At 37.0% G+C, this 17,794-nt stretch overlaps 1 protein-coding gene across 15 annotated transcripts in view; it reads right to left on the bottom strand.

Annotated features, from left to right (window-relative positions):
* Positions 1–10,047: 10,047 nt before the first annotated feature.
* LOC144975225 (uncharacterized) overlaps positions 10,048–17,794 on the bottom strand; it is a 74,321-nt gene continuing 66,574 nt past the window's right edge. For all 15 annotated transcript variants that reach the window (XM_078919095.1, XM_078919102.1, XM_078919104.1 and 12 more), the window contains 2 exons: positions 15,914–15,986; positions 10,048–13,669 (listed from right to left, as the gene is read on the bottom strand). In XM_078919095.1, coding sequence (XP_078775221.1) covers positions 13,650–13,669; positions 15,914–15,986 — 93 coding nt within the window. In that variant the 3' untranslated portion in view covers positions 10,048–13,649. The remainder of the gene's footprint in view (positions 13,670–15,913; positions 15,987–17,794) is intronic.

Below are 17,794 nucleotides of genomic sequence, written 5' to 3'. Positions count from 1 at the left end.
ATGAGTTTGCGAAAAGTGCACTCGCCCATTGCTCCAATGAATGGGTGTTAGACGGTGTTGGTCGTGAGGGATTGACCGATTGCTGTTCCATGACGCCATTGGATGAAACTCTCTTGAATGCGGTCAAGCATGACCAAATAAATATTATTAGTGAAACAAGATGCTTCACGGAACACTTTTTTCATGAACTCTTGTGACCTAAAAAAAAGTCGTGTTTTTTTTTAGCCATGAGGCTCATGGACCCGGAGATTATCCCGGTTTCTATAGCGGGAAACAGACAATAGCAATTGCTTGCAATCATTTGGATAGGATGTTAATAACTTTCCACTAGATCTAACAGACCCAGATACCAATTAATGCTTGATGGACAGGGAGGTCAGAAAAAACCTCGACTGCACCCCGGATCGATCTTGGTCACTTTGCGTGTGAAACGAGTGCTCTACCAACTGAGCTATCGGGAACCCCAAGTTATGATCTACGATCTCAAAAAGGTATTATGTCGAGTTGATTATTCAGAAGCTAAAAGTAGTCAAAGTATGAGACTTAGGACAAGTTTTATGCTTAGGACAAGTTTTATGGAGGAAATTATATCAATTCTCAAATTTACAAAAATTCAAATTTTACATATTATCTCCTTGCCTAGGAAAGCCCCAGGAACGATAACTCAGTCTTGTCAAGCCAAATGCACAATGTCATGATTAGCGGCTGAGATGTCGAAATTGGATTCAATAGTCTGATGTCACGTCGCCCAGCAGCGGCGGCCATCGTGGGTCTAAACAAAGAAAATCGGTACTTTTTATTCTTCATGCTGGCTAGAACTTTTCATATGAGTTGTGATCAGAATGTGTAAAAGTCAAAATATGATCAGATTTATAATGGCTTTTTTTTTCATCTGGATACGCTTTTATGTTCGTCGGAGAATTAATATTTCATAAGGGCGCCCGCCATTGTTCCGATAGTTTAGAGCCAGTTATTAAGTAACCATGCGTCATTACGAGGGAAGTGACGTTACGACTGTTGAAGCGTATTGACATGTTATCACCGTAACGTATGCACAACTGCCTACTATTACGAAACTTTCGTAAAATTAGGAAGTTTTGCCTTTAATTTCAGAACTTCATGAGCATCTCTCTCTAAATCATTAAAACTAATTGAAACTGAAAGTTGATGCCAAACTACATAATTTATAGAATGTTGAAGTGTTATTTAATCATTGTGTGAGTAAACTGCTGATTTTTAAAATTAACTATATGGAGTATAATTTTTATCTCCTAAAAATTACGAATTCTAATATTTTTAAGTAGCCAGGTGTGCGTTTATGTAAACCATCTTATTTGCAATACGTTGGAGATTCTTATTATGTCATGAGCACCATTTTGTACATCGGCCATGGTTGAAGGCTATATATAATACTTATGTTCCAATGCAAAAGCATGGTCGAATAGGCTTCAACAGTCGTGACGTAACTTTCCTCGTAATGACCCATAGTAACTTAGTAACGGTTCTAAACTATTGGAACAATGGCGGACGCCCTTATGAAATACTCCTGTGACGATCATAAAAGTATATCAAGAAGAGAAACAAAATTATAAATCTGATCATGTTTTGACTTTTATATATTCTGAACACATCCGTTCGAAAAGGGCCTAGCCAGCATGAATAATAAAAAGTACCGATTTTCTTTGTTTAGAACCAAGCTGCTCGTTGCTGGGCGGACGTGACATCATAATATTGAATCCTATTGTCAAGTGCTTTACAGGTCAATGTTTTTGATGGTAATTGGTGCTAACACTGCTGCTCTTACGGCTATTATGGAGCATGAATCGCTGCGATAGATTCCAAACGAGCTGGTTTACTATATGCTTGGATACAAAATATCTTTTTACAGTACATGTGTTGTTGGTGATCGAATTTGGATGGCAACGAGCCAGGGCCGAGATTCTCAATTGATTTTTCTTGGTAACCCTTGTTCAAAATGACCCAAGAAAGAGTGGAGGTACAGTATCGTATTATAAAGATCTGAACAAGTGTGTATGAACGTAGCCATCGTTATGTTATAGCCTGACACTGAAACCCAAAACGACTGGCATTTTGACTTCATTATTTGGTCAGTGTCAGGCCATAACTTTACGAAGGCCACTGTATGAAAGGTTCCAGACAAAGCAAGAAAGAAAAATAGAAGGAAAAAAAAACAATCCCAAAAAATCAATCTACCTCGACTGAGGATCGAATCTCAGACCTTCTGATTACCGATTAATGGTAGCACGTCTGACCGGTAATCAGAAGGCCTGGAGTTCGATCCCCAGTCGAGGTAGACTGATTTTTTGGAATGCTTTTTTTTCTCTTGTATTTTTCTTTCTTGCTTTGTCTGGCACCTTTCATACATACATGTTCAGATCTTCATCAAACATCCTTGCCTGCTCCCTTAGTTTCTTAATTTGATAGTATCGTACTAACGCTCTCCTTACCAGCCATTTTCAAAATTTTCCACAAATCTTCACACCCACCCAACACAAAAACAAACATTTCTTACTCCACCTGAAAAGCAACAAGCACATTCTATACATAATATTGTTCGCCAATATAGGCTATATTACAAAATGTCAAGTTGTTATAGCTACAGCAAAATGAAATGAAATTTGGATGAAAAAAGTTACGGTTGCATCGTAACAAATGTCACAATTATCCAATAGGTGGTGAGAAGGGGTTTAATAGAGTACACACAATTACATCGTATAATATAACATGGTCATTTTTGCTTAGATCAAAAGTGAAGTAGTCTTTCAGAGCCATTCGGGTCATGGAGTCGTAGTTTATCCAGGTTTCTATCGTGTATAAAAGGACAATAGCAATGTCCTGCTACCCTTCGCATAGGATGCAAGTATGTCGCAAGTTACTTTCCGTCAGATCTATGAGACTCGGCTACCCTATCATTGCTGGGTAAAAATGGTGGGTGGGGGGGGGGGGGGGCTCGACTTCACCTAGGATTGACCTCTGTCACTTTTCGTGTGAAATGATTGCTCTACCAACTGATGATACCTTGAATATCTTGCGGCAGATGGCTGAGAATTTCTGATGGATTAACTTTATTAATAGACACTTAGATAACAACGCCTCTCGGACAGTCGTCATACTGTAAACAATGGCCGTGATTGGTTGACATAGCAAACTACACAGGAATTACTATTGATGGTATGTGTCTTAGTAAAATACCCACTGTTCTACCGCTTAATCAATAAAACAAACCCAGAAAACATTGTGTAAACTTTTGCGTTTATAACATGATCGAGAAAATAATGTGACAACTCGCCACCCATTTGACGATATAAAGACAATAGTAATGATCAGAGAGAGGTTGATTTCATTCATGGTATTGTTTATAAACAACCAACTATGTTTGCCCGAGCACGTGTGAAGGCGTGTTACAAATTCCATGTTTTGAGTGGTCAAAAATCTACTGGTTAATTGAATTCAATAGTCTGATGTCACGTCGCCCATCAACGTCGGCCGTCGTGGTTCTAAACAATGAAAATCGGTACTTTTTTTTCTTCATGCTCGACTGCACCCGGGATCGATCTCGGTCACTTTGCGTATGAAACGAGTGCTCTACCAACTGAGCCATCGGGACCCCCAGTTATGATCTACGATCTCAAAAAGGTATTATGTCGAGTTGATTATTCAGAAGCGAAAAGTAGTCAAAGTATGAGACTTAGGACAAGTTTTATGCTTAGGACAAGTTTTATGGAGGAAATTATATCAATTCTTAAACTTACAAAATTTGAAATTTTACATATTATCTCCTTGCCTAGGAAAGCCCCAGGAACGAAAACTCAGTCTTGTCAAGCCAAATGCACAATGTCATGATTAGTGGCTGGGATGTCGAAATTGGATTCAATAGTCTGATGTCACGTCGCCCAGCAGTGGCGGCCATCGTGGTTCTAAACAAAGAAAATTGGTACTTTTTTATTCTTCATGCTGGCTAGAACTTTTCATGTGTCTTGTGATCCGAATGTGTAAAAGTCAAATCATGATCAGATTTATAATGTTTTTTTTTCCCCTCTGGATACGCTTTTATGCTCGTCGGAGAAATATTTCATCAGGGCGTCCGCCATTGTTCCGATAGTTTAGACCCAGTTACTAAGTTACCATGCGTCATTACGAGGGAAGTGACGTTACGACTGTTGAAGCGTATTCTAACCCGTCTGTTAAGCTCCATGGGCGACACATCGTTTCTTGTCTGTGTCACTGTGGGTATAAGTGTCAATAGCCTAGGCAAGAACACAATACGGAGTCAATCAAAAACAATTATTTGTCCAAATATGGAAGAAAACTCGTGTTATGTAAAAAAACTAACTGGGTCCTATTTCATCGGAGTGTAAAACCGCTATTCCGAAGGACTAAATATATACATTGTGTAATTCATTTCTTTTATTTTCTACATGCTGGTTGTCAATAAAGAATATCCAACCTCGCTATTTTACGCCCCGTAATTCTTAGAAACTACCCATACATCCCGCTACTAAAATCTTAGTTATGCCAACTTATGATTCAATATGCAACCTTTATCATTATTTGCCCTCCGAAGGATTGGTTACATACACACTTCCAATGATTCAGGAACCAGAAAAGTAGGTGTAGCATCACTAATTTCCTTCCCTTTATTGTCATTGACCATCCTATATGCGCTCGAATTACTTTCAAAAACATCAATGCAAAATAAGTACACGCTAGTTGAGTCTAAAAACAATATCAAAACGGCTATGTGGTCTAGTGGTATGACACTAGCATTCGGATCGGAAGGTCCTGGGTTCGAGCCTCGATCGGCGCATAATTGATTCTTTGGAGAAGGCTCTTTACTCACATTCTCTCACCGTACTCAGGTGTAAAATGAGTCCATTGACGTTAACAGCGTTGTCTCTGTCCGAAAAAAATAAATTAATATCGCCTAACAGGCGTCGTGTCTCGTTCTACATGTACGTGTTACTGTTGACCAGGGACCCCTTGTAAAGCGCTTTGAGCACATTTAGTTGATATTGCGCTATATAAAAGCTCAATTAAGCTCAATATATTTCCATTATTTTCACCTCGGAGTCCTAATCGGCTTTCAGATGCCTTTTAAATGCTAAGAATAGACCTGTACACAAAGAGAATGATTGCATTATACTTATGTATGCTTGCCACAACTTTCAAAGCGGGCGCTTTGATGAAGAAAAACCTAAATAATGGATTTATGCGACATGCTTGGTCGTTTCTGTTACCGCGCCTATTGCTTACCTTCCACTAAAAGGATGGTAAACATGCGAAAAATAGCATTGAATTGGTTTGTAAACAATGACCCGCCTCCATTTTCTGCCCACGGCATTTAAAGCACTTCCGGTTTATATCCCTGCCTATTGATTGGCTGGCTGAACGGGGAGGGTCAATTAATGTCGAGTGAAAGACAATGCATTTGTTTGAGAATTCTTTTACACTCGTTACATGTAGATTATGCTTTCGAAAAGAATTGAGCTTTTAAAAAAATGAGCTTTTATATAGCTCAATATCCACTAAAGGTGCTCAAAGCGCTTTACAAGGAGTCCCTGGCCAACAGCAATGCTTAACATGCAGGACGGGACATGACGCCCGTTAGGCGATATTACAATATTTTCGGACAGAGACAACGCTGTAAACGGCCAGGTACTCATTTTACACCTGAGTACGATAAGAGAATGTGAGTAAAGAGTCTTTTCCAAAGACTCAATTATGCGTCAAGCGAGACTCGAACCCAGGACCTTCCGATCCGAAAGCGACTGTCATACCACAGGACCACATAGCTTCACAAGAATAAAAACAAATGTTTTATTTATGTCTTTGTTTAGAATCTGGCTGGTCTATCTAAAAAGTTAATCCTATCCAATTTGCTATTTTATATGCTAGACAAGAAAGGAAAATGCTCACCATTTCTGCCTGCCAGATAGATCATACCATACAAACATATTTCATAGATAGAACGAAAATGATGTCACCCGGGTATTTGTTATTGTTTTTAGCCAGCCATTTTTATGAGTTTTTCTCACTCAATTGTATTAATAAGACTATAAACGTTTCAGGTTACACATAGTTTTGTGTGTTTGTACGTTATATCCGTCTGGCGGATGGTATTAATTTTATTTTGATAACCGCATAGCATCAATAGTCCAGTTGAGAGAATTCAGTGATAAAGTTTGACCGCCGCTGGAGGCCTGAAAAACAAAGAGCTGACTGACGTCAACTTCAATAGAAACTAAGATAACCACGCCTCTCGGACAGTCGTAATACTGTAAACAATGGCAATGATTGGTTGACATAGCAAACAACACAGGGTTTACAATCGATGGTATGTGTCTAAGTAAAATACTCACTGTTCTACCGCTTGATCAATAGAACCAACACAGAAAACTAAATTAAATGTTTATAATATGATCGAGAAAATCGTGTGATAACCAGTCACCAATTTGGCGGTATGAAAACAATAACACTGATCAGAGAGGTCGATTCCATTCCCATTATTGTTTATAAACAACCAATTATGTTTCTCCGAGCACATGTGAAAGTGTGTCACAAATTCCATATTGTGATTGGTCAAAAATTTACTGGTTAATTGTTTCCTTATATCCGTCTTCTGATATGTGCTTTCTTTCACCGCCGGTAAAAATGAAGAAGATACAATGGGCATGATCTAAATTACTTTCTCATGTGCTCTGGGTAATTGGTCACATTGGAATATGTGCTCAAAGTGACCCACATAGTGAAACGTGTTCACTGTTTTTGAAATATCTAGCATCACGATTGGTCATTTTGGTCAGCTTGACACATGTGTATGCTTACAACTTTCATAAACAAAGCAGAAGCGTGTTTACATATCTGAAGAAATATCCAATCGTTGGACAGCAACAAATCATGTGATTGATGACTTGGTTAGACGAAAGCATGAAAATAGATCAGAGTCAACATAATATTTAGAATGTAACTATTACGGGCCAACGAGAAAAGTATGATTGTGGTGATTTGCTCATCAGAGGAAATAAGTAAATCCAAAAAGAAATATATTATATCATTGAAGCCAGTCTCGGAGTCCCTATAGCCCACATAGTAGAGCACTAGCTTCCTGGGTGGGGTTTCCCACCTCCCAAAGTGGGCAGGGAGGTACTTTTTGTGTCTTCTATCCGCCTGTATCTGTTTTTCAATTGCTTTCTGTCTTTGTCTTGGAATGAGATTACTAAGTTTTGTTCTGACCCTGGCCGGAGTCCTTGGCTGGGAGGGAAACAGTTGAATGTATAGTTATAGTTTTGTGAGATTATATTTCTTTCCTTGTAAATCTCTGTTATGTGCTGTTATTTACATTTTTAATTTCAATGTATGATGTGTTAACATTTGTGTGTATTCCTCTTATTGGGATCTTGTGCTGGTGTCTGGGTGAAACATTTAGGTAATCTCTAACTAAGTACAATTATAGTGTGCTCTTGGGATCTACATCTGTTCTCTATTTGTACTATTCCCAATTTATCTTAATTTTTTTCATTAAATCGTTTTATCTCACTCACTCCTAGAGAGGTTTGCTACTTTTCAAACCTGGAAAAAATGTATTAAAAATGAGCATGTGCATAGATAGTTTGATTCATCTATCATTAACATGTAAAAACTAAAAAAATAACTTTCATACTACGCCTGAGAAAAATTGTAATAAGTAAGCATGGGGTAAAAGTAACCCCGGTTATACTACGAATATAGTCGGTGTTAGGGTTGAGTGAGTTAATTGTACATCTAGAATGTTTTTACGATCCTCTTTTCTTCCTTTTTACTGGCGATATGACCGAATAGTCTTCAACAGTCGTAACGTCACTTCCTTCCTAATGACGCATGGTAACTTAGTAACACTGGCTCTAAACTATCGGAACAATGGCGGACGCATGTATGAAATATTTCTCCGGCGAGCATAAAAGCGTTTCCAGAGGAAAACAAACACATAAATTTGATCATGTTTTGACTTTTACACATTCTGATCACAAGGCATATGAAAAGGGAATGAAAAGTTCTAGCCAGCATGAAGAATAAAAAGTAATGATTTTCTTTGTTTAGAACCAAGATGGCTGCCGTTGCCAGGCGGCGTGACATCAGACTACTGAATCCTATTGTGTTGCAAGCGCCGTAAAACCTTTAAAAACAATTAAAAACAAACAAGCACTCGCAAAGGAACCAAGATAGGTAAATGAAGTCGAGATATTTTTCTGACCCTCCTGTCCACTGATCATGATTGAGTATGTCTGACTCTGCTACATGCCCGTAAAGAGAGAACGTCAACATGGTTTTGCGCATGCGTCTCTCGTCCTCGCTTCCGATGAAACCGCGCGGTTAGTTAAATCGTTCTGCTGCATCTGGCGAACAATAATTTGCGATAGGCTTGCGTCATATCCAAAGGGTAGCAATCAATTTGCTATTGTCCGTTTCGCGCTATCTAAACCGGGATTAAACTCCGGCTCTATGAGCCTCATGCCTCTGAAGGACTACTTAAAATATTTTTTTGTAGCTAGTCACTTCTTTAAGGTCTATCTAACCATGCTTTATTTAAATACGTACACAAAAGAAAACTTGTCTTCTTAAAATTAAAATAATACTCAATTTTATTCCATGACAAATCACAAATGTTAAGATAGAGAACATTCATATCATTCATGGGCATATCATTCTTTAATGATGGAATTTTAAAAAAAATAAAAATTACGCCCTCCCGCCAAGGCATCATAAGGTACCATGAAGGAGTATAGAGATAATCCACCAAACAGAATGTCTAATGTTAACCCATGTTGTCCAAGTGAGCAAATTGGGGGTTAATAATCTTGCCCAATGAAAAAAAACGAAAGTTACTGACGCGGGACTCGAACCGTGGCTCTTTCGGATCACAATGAAATATATATATATTGCATAATATAATATTTATTTGGCTCAGAATATTTCGGAGCTTTCAATCTTCAGTTGGGCGGGTACTTTTTCCTAACTTCTGTCTATCAGACTAACTTTTAAGTTGACACATAGTTGTCGTGTATTTGAAATACTGATAAGGGGGTCAGAAAAGGTGAGTATATTACTTACTGGCTGACTTTGAATTAAAAACCCACATACATAAAAAGCCTCTAAGTTTTTTGTCTCAATATGATCGGTCAGATCAGATATTGATGCTGTGCGTTTATCCAAAAAGCTCACAACATTCGCTGGCCGGAAATAATGTTCCAACACAATAAAAATGTGGGTATCCTTCAACGTTTGTAGTTGTAGTCTGATAGAATTAGATCAGAACAACTCATAAAAATGACTGGTTGAAAACAAAAACTAAGAATTGACTGACGTCAATTTCGTTCCACCTATAAAATTTTGGTTCACGTCAAAACTAATCATTAAGTTAAACCAATACACTCAAGAAAATTCAAACACACGCAGGCTCTTAGGGATCACTATACCCACACCGGAGACTGACTCCGACGACCCGGCACTGCCGTCCTCTGTCGTCTTCTGGATAAAAATGTCGAAAAAGGACAAAATAAAAATATACATTTTACATTGAGCTTTATGTATCACAATTTTTCTGACAAAGACAACGCTGTTAACGACCAGGTACTCATTTTACACCTGAGTGCGGTGAGAGAATGTGAGTAAAGAGCCTTTTCCAAGGATTCAACTATGCGCCGAGCGCGAGGATGGAACCCAGGACCTTCCGATCCGAAAGCGAGTGTCATACCACTAGGCCACATAGCCTAGAGTAAAGAGAAGAAGTGCTAGAGCTACCCATACCAACCACCAGACGTCCTCTGCCCATTTTTTTTCGAACTTTGTATGGGTAGGTCTTGCGGCTCTTCTCTTTATTCTTAGTATTTTGTCCGTGCCCGACGTCTTTATCCGGCAGACGGCAGAGGACGGCAGTGCCGGGTCGTCGGAGTCAGTCCCCGGTGTGAGTTAGCTCTTATGCAAGCAAGAAAAACTAATTCCGTCTGCATAGTTCCAGGAAATTGATGATAAAACAACTTATAAAAATAATTTTTAAAAATTATAACAAGCCACTTTATTTACAAAATGAGTCTTTTTTTAAAAATTGGATAATGAAATTAACTTCACTTGCTTCATATCAACTGTTTAACATAATACCGTCATAATGAGCAAAGAGAATTAATGGAAAAATAACATTACATTTTTTTAAATTGTTGAATTTAAAAACATGTAAGAATTTATACAACTGACAACTAACTGTAAAGAATCGGAGGTCCCTTTTAAAGGTAGCTATTCCAAAAATAAATGAAAGCAGGTATTAAACAAATTAAGCATTGCATAATCAAAATGATGAATTTATACAAACTCGACTTAGATCGTCAAAAAAATCAAAAAAAAAAAAAAAATCCAAGAGAACATATTGAGTGAATACATTTTGTTACTAAATTCAGTCCCTTAATAGGCTTCAACAGTCGTGACGTCACATCCCTCGCTTGAGAGTTGTTTTTTTTTCTGCCAAGATGAGAGTCATTTAAATCGATCAATATTTTAAGGACGTTTTCTGGCCAAATTTCAAAATATGGGGTTTTTTTTTCCAGAGTCGGCAGTGTGCCTTGATTTTTATCGGCTCACCCATCAACTCTGTACAGATCTGGTAAAATTGGATGGTTAGAACAATAGAACGGATCGCTCTTATCAGGGCCCCTACACGCTAAGTTTTCATCCAGGGACGATCGAGGGCAGGCACGGCTGAAGCAAATCGTAGTTAAAAACGCAATGTGTGTGGCCAAATACTTGGGCGACGAGCGGAGGGACGGTCGTAACTGCCGTATTTTGGAAGCCACGTTAAAAAAAATAGGTCATAAAACTGATCCTTCGAGGGGACGTTTTTCCAGAGCTGATTGTTTAATTGTAAAAAACAAAATAATAATCTATGAATTCTTTTAAAAGGTCTTCCAAATAACATCAAATAAAATGTGAATATTTAAAAATCTTTCAAAAATTTTCACTTTCATGGATAAAGACAATATAAAGGATTAGAATAAGAAGAAAAAACCCTCTCAAAAGCCCATATTCAGCTAAACAACAAGTAGATAAACACGTAATAATATTATCACAATATATTATGACCTCTGGATAAGACGTAAAATAACCCATTCACAGCGGCGTGACTCAATTTAAAAAAAAATTATCATTTCTATTCCATTTCTGGTTATAGTCATATTATAACTAACCATTTTCATTCATATAGCAACACGTTCACTGAAAACCGTGCCACTGCCATATGTGACCCATCGTCTCAAAACGGTATTATGTCGGAATAAACCATGATGCTAAAAACCCGATATTGGTGCTAAACGGGTCAATGATGTGAATTAATAGTATTGGAATGGAAAAGGAATAGGCCAACAGGAGGGGAACTAATTGAAGATCCCTGTAAAAGTCTCCCAGGTCTACAGGATCAACCAAGAAAATACTGGGTAGCTGCAAATAGACTACGGTCAAAACATACAAAAACAGCTGCCAACATGCACAAATGGGGGCTCCAAGAATCACCAACATGCCCAAAGCCAACCAAGCACCACAAGATGCAAACCACCTCGTACTAGATTGCCCAAAGACAAAACTGGAAGGTGGATTTGAAACCATCAACAAATGTGATGACTTCCGAACCTGGATTGATACCTTGAACATAGAAGTGTAGCCGAACGATACTACTACTATAGTATTGGTGCCCTGAAATATGATATTCATTCTCCTCTGTAAAACATTCACACTCAACCTACGTCTGGTATGTCTGGTTATAAATTCAATTTTTAGCATCTTAATAATACCGACCTAATACCGTTTTGAAGAGAGGGATCACATATGTTCAACTGTCGGTGAAAACTTGAATCATTCTCAGGTTGGAGTAAAATTTGATTCCGCGTGTGAAGGGTTAATGAAGCTACATCGAATTCGCTTTGATATTATTATACATATTATTATAATTCTATTCCATAATATCATTTATACATAATGTTGTTATAAGTTATTATTGGAAGATGGATAAAAATATTTACATCAAGGTTTTTTTTCTTTTCAATAAAACAAAATAATAAGAACACAAGGTGTGTACTTGAAGTCATATCAAAATCACAGTATCTCCGTGGCACAGCTGGTCGAAGACTCTATAGACTCGGGCACAAACCAACATGTTCACTGGAAAGTTCCCAATCAAGACTGGATGGACAAAGCGATCAGAAAAAGTTGGACCAAAAAAAAAAAAAAATCAAGGAAAAAGGGGAAAAAAAAACAAACAAAACAAACACACACACACACACCAAAAAAAAAAAAAACAGAATAAAAATTCTCCTTCCCCCCCCCCCCCCCCTCGCTCTATAAGACACAGAAACAAAAAACAGAATTTAAAACAAACAAAAAACAAAAAAAAAAACAAAAACAGAACACCTTGAGTGAACGTGTGGCCGATATTTTTACTTTGCCCGTGAATGGAGTCCTCTACCATACGCTGGTATGTATCTGTATCTCTCTTATAAATGGAATACATTCCACAACAACAAAATGCTTTGAATTGCGATTTCAAACAGATCAAAATTTACTTTCATCACCACCACTTTTGAACTTCATTTTTATCAACTGAACTTCTGCATTGAAGAAATGGTGATTTGTAAGAGTAATAGAAATTATTTCATCTTGTTTGATTATGGCGGGAGTAAAACTTAAGCATTGTTAAATAATAATACATGACAACATGATTAGAGATAAAGGGAAAAAGACTATTAAATAGAGAGAGAGAGAGAAAGAGAGAGAGAGAGAGAGAGAGAGAGAGAGAGAGAGAGAGAGAGAGAGAGAGAGAAAAAAAGGGGGGGGGGGGGGGGGGGGCGGGGTGGGAAAGGAGGAGGAAGAAGTAGAGAGATTAGCTACGCTGCAGAGGACATACACGTGAAATGTTTAAGTCGATGGAGAGCCAAATTAAATAGAAATAGATTGTTTTTTATCTATTCACCAAGAGAACGAATGGAGACACAAGGATACTGTTTTACATATTATACAAAAACGTTTTTGCATTCATTTTGCTGATAAATAATTTACTTCAATTATCAACCAAGTAAGATGATATAGATAACCCCAAATTAAAAAAAAAATCTCAGTCCTGAAACTTGAAAAAGAACCCAGCTTTTGTCACTTCAAGACAAATTGGAAGCAACATGTACGTATAATATACAGGTCTGACATCCGAACCCAATGCTGGGTCTAGTTTAACATTGTTGTTATGGACAATACTTTGCGTCATTTTTTTTTTTTTGGAGATTTTCATTAGAACAATGAGCCCATAAGGAATTAGATTATCAGACCTGCAAATGAGTGCACGTAGATTGGAAGCCACCCGCTCTGAAAAACTATCCTTGATATTATGTTTCAATGTTCTCGGAAATATTTTTCAAACATTCTCTAAGTTTTTTAGTCTCCACATTCTCCGAGTTTTTATATAACATTCTCTGATTTTTATTGTCCAATGTTTTCTGAAGATTTTCTATAATAAATATTCTTTAAGTTTTTTTCCGGATCCCCTTGGTCCCTCCCTGATAGGATGATATGTTGAATGAAGTTTTTTTTTTCAAGCCCCGATTGTCTTCTGAATGACGTCATCAATGTCTGCTTGAACAACCTGCAAGATAAAAAAAAAAACAAAACAAAAACAATAAAAAATGATAACGTGTCCTCGCTCAGATCGTATATTATTGCGAGTGCATTCCACGGCTATGTGGTAGTGTGGTATGACACTAGGTTTTCGGATCGGAAGGTCCTGGGTTCGAGCCTCACTCGCTCTTTGCATTGTTGAGTCCTTGGAAAAGACTCTTTACTGACATTCTCTCACCGTACTTAGGTGTAAAATTATTACCTGGTGGTTAACAGCGTTGTCTCTGTCTGAAAAATTGTTATATCGCCTATCAGGCGCCATGTCACGTCCTACATGCTAAGTGTTGCTGTTGGCCAGGGACCCATTATAAAGCGCTTTGAGCACGTTTTAGTGATATTGCGCTATATAAAACATCAGTTTTAATTATTTTTTTTAGAATCTCCAACAGCACTACGATAATCAACAAAACATTCTCCACCACTGCAATATTCTTCAACAGTCGAAACGTCACTTCCCTCGTAATGATGCATGATTACTTAGTAACTGGCTTTAAAGATTTGGAACAATGACGGATGCCCTTATGAAATCTTTCTCCGACGAGCATAAAAGCGTATCCAGAGGAGAGAAACCCCATTATAAATCTGATCATGTTTTCACTTTTACACATTCAGATCACAAGACATATGAAAAGCTCTAGCCAGCATGAAGAATAAAAAGTACAGATTTTCTTTGTTTAGAACTACGATGGCCGCCGTTGCTGGGCGACATTACATCAGACTATTGAATCCAATTTTGACATGGCACATATTGTCAAAGCGGTAAATATGTCAGGATAAACCGACTGTTGAAAATGAATCTATAGCCTCAGAATTGAAATTGGTCGAGAATGAAAACAATTTCTCAAATTGCAAAGTACCAAAAGTTCGTGTCTTAGTATTCTTCAACAATGGATAGATAAAATAAAATATGCTTATACTGATTTTATCCATAAATAGAAAGAAAGAAACTGGAGGCAGCAGAAATGTGGTATCTTAGAAGGATGTTGAGAATCTCAGGGACAGAGAAGAATACTAATGAAGAAGTATTAGAGCAAGCTGAAACTAAAAGGTTACTAATTCGTACAAAAAGAAAAAGACATGCAATTTTTAGGGCATCTAAATCGACATAAATGTATTGAACATCTTGCGCTCGCGGGAAAGATAGAAGGTAAAAAGAGTAAAGGTAGACCAAGAAAAACATATTTGAATAGTTTGATCAGCTGGATGACAAATAAAGAGAGGAGTAATTTTAGTTTTTTGAGGTGATCTGATCAGAAATTGAAGAAGAAGAAGAAGAAGAAGAAGAAGAAGAAGAAGAAGAAGAAGAAGAAGAAGAAGAAGAAGAAGAAGAAGAAGAAGAAGAAGAAGAAGAAGAAAAAGAAGAGGAAGAAGAATCCATAAATTTTCGAAATCCGTGAGGAAATGTTTTATTAACCTGAAATTATGCTGATTAAGCTAAACGAATACATTATAAATACTACTTTTGCAAGTAAAAGCCAATCTGCCAACTCATCTAAACCGGTGATATTTCCATTCCCTTAGTCAAACGACCTATCATTATGCTCATTATGCCCTTGCAATTTTTTTTTTGTCATTGAGTCAACGTCATAAAATTACCCTTAATATAGAAAAGTTGTTCGGTTGCTCATATATCAATCAGTAAAAATAGTTTTATAATTTTAAAAACTGCCACTAACTATTTTGGCCCCCATTCTTACAGGCCAGCGTGGCTCAGCGGTACGGTCTTTGATTCTTACTCAAAAGGTACCGATAAATATCACCCCCGCCGATGCGATGTGTGGCTTTGAGTATGTCACCTCGCCCTAGTTCAATTTGCGGGGCTACACTGCGGCTGGCGCCTGGGTTATTCCAGTCTTCCCTTTGAATAAACATTGAAGACAAATTTCCCCTATGGGATAAATAAAGGGAATTGTTCTTTTATGTTTTAACTCGCTCTTTACCAACTATAGGAAAATCGTCACATTCGTTACGATACAACCAACATTTTTCTTATTCAAATTTAAAGAAACTGAACAGTGTGATGTAGAGCACGTTTTGCTAAAGAAATTAATTATCGCAAGAACTTACTGCTATTGTGTTTGAGAGATAAAAAATATATTTTTGTGTTTGTTGGGTGTGACGTTTTGGGGAAAATCCTGAAAATGGCTGGTAAGGAGAGAGTTTAAAACAATAGATAAGCACAGTTCCTAAGTTACGCATCTTATGCATGTACCTTGGTAGGATGCAGAACCTGCTCTTGGTGCCAGAACTGGAGGCGAATCATAATCAGCAGGTGGAACCCTTTCCTGGAAGAGAAAGAACAACAGCTTGTCTCATAAATGACAATGATCTATTGGTAATCTAATGTATTGGTACTGTAACTATACGAACGAAAGAGTGAAAATGGAGAGACTTTATATTATGGGAACAATATAGATAATGGACGTTTCGGGTAAAAACCCTTCGTCAGCGCAACACTACACACATTAACGTGGAAAATAAATAAAATAAAATAAACCAATAACAAATAAAAATATTTTATTTCATTTTATTTATTTTCCACGTTAATTTGTGTAGTGTTGTGCTGACAAAGGGTTTGCACACGAAACACGATTGTCTGTATTGTTCCCATACGAAGCCTCTCCATTTTCACTCTTTCGTTAGTTTTTTCACGATCACAGGCTTCAGGCAGCCCCTCCCGTTTTCTACTGTAACTATACGACAAACTCAGACTTGCCAACTATATAACGAACAATTCGTAGAATTACGACATTTCGGCTTCGATTTCAGAAATTCATGTGCATTTCGCAGTAATTAAAACATTGAAAATGAAAGTTTGATACCAGGTTAAATAATTTTAAGGATTTTTGACTGCTATATAGTCCTCTTGGGTGTAAATTGTTGAACTATAAAGTTAACTATAACGACTACTATTGGTATCACTTTAAAAACTACGACTTTTTAAATTTACAAGTTGGCAAGTCTGCACATTGTCTTAATATTATTAACCAGTAGATTTTTGACGAATCAAAAATTGGAATGTGTGACACATCTGCACACGTGCTCGGACAAACATAGTTAGTTGTCTATAAACAGTAACATGAATGAAATCGACCTCTCTCTGATCATTGTTATTGTTTTTATACCGCCAAATGGGTGACTAGTTGTCACACGACTTTCTTGATCAGATTATATAAGTTTACACATAGTTTTCTGTGTTGGTTCTATTGATCAAGCGGTAGAACAGTGGGTATTTTACTTAAACAAAACCTGTGTAGTTTGCTGTGTCTACCAATCACTGTCATTGTTTACATTATGACGATTGTCCGAGAGGCGTGGTTATCTGTCTATTATGTCGAAGTCAACTTGACGCTTGAGAATACATTTTGAAGTTTATGCAACTTTTAAACGTTGTTAAGAATAGATGCTTTCTCATAGATCTAGTCTGTTTACTGCAAGAAATGTCTAATTCGACAACTTTAGCTATTTTCACTTCAAACTTAATTATCTTCGCGTGGTTTATTCCTATAATATGTCATAATATGTCTCTTCTTTCATGAAAAAAAAAATTCAATTCAAATGTTAGTTTTGAGCAAGTGCCAATACGAAATTTATATTAAAATAAAATTTCCAATACCCAAATAAAAACATGTAAAATCAATAATTAACCGAATCAAGCAAAGAATAAAATAGGTAAATATATGATTTAATTAACCAGTATATAAACAAAAATAATTAATAGATGGATACATGAATAAATAAATAAATGAATAAATAAATAAAATATATAAACAACATTCTCTTTACTAAGTCTACTGAACTGATATAGATAGTATGCGCTTGGCTTAGAAGCTCACAACATTGCCATCCGGAAGTATAACGGACCAACACACAAGACTCTGTGTAACCATGAACTTTTATAGCCTGGATAATACAGTTTGGTGAGAATTACTCATAAACGCCGATGGCAAAAAACAATAACAAAGTGAAGTCAACTTCATTCTATGTATAGATAGTTCGAAGTTGACGTCATTCGGGTCTTTGTTATTGTTTTTTGCCATCCGCCTTTATTCTTATATATATTCCCACTAAACTGTATTAACCAGACTATAAA

This window comes from Berghia stephanieae, chromosome 6 (genome assembly GCF_034508935.2).
Source record: "Berghia stephanieae isolate SIO BIC M18660-M18661 chromosome 6, UCSD_Bste_1.3, whole genome shotgun sequence".
NCBI classification, from domain to species: Eukaryota; Metazoa; Mollusca; class Gastropoda; order Nudibranchia; family Aeolidiidae; genus Berghia; species Berghia stephanieae.
The sequence above is the reverse complement of the archived record's forward strand: the minus strand, read 5'-3'. Positions and strand labels throughout refer to the sequence as shown.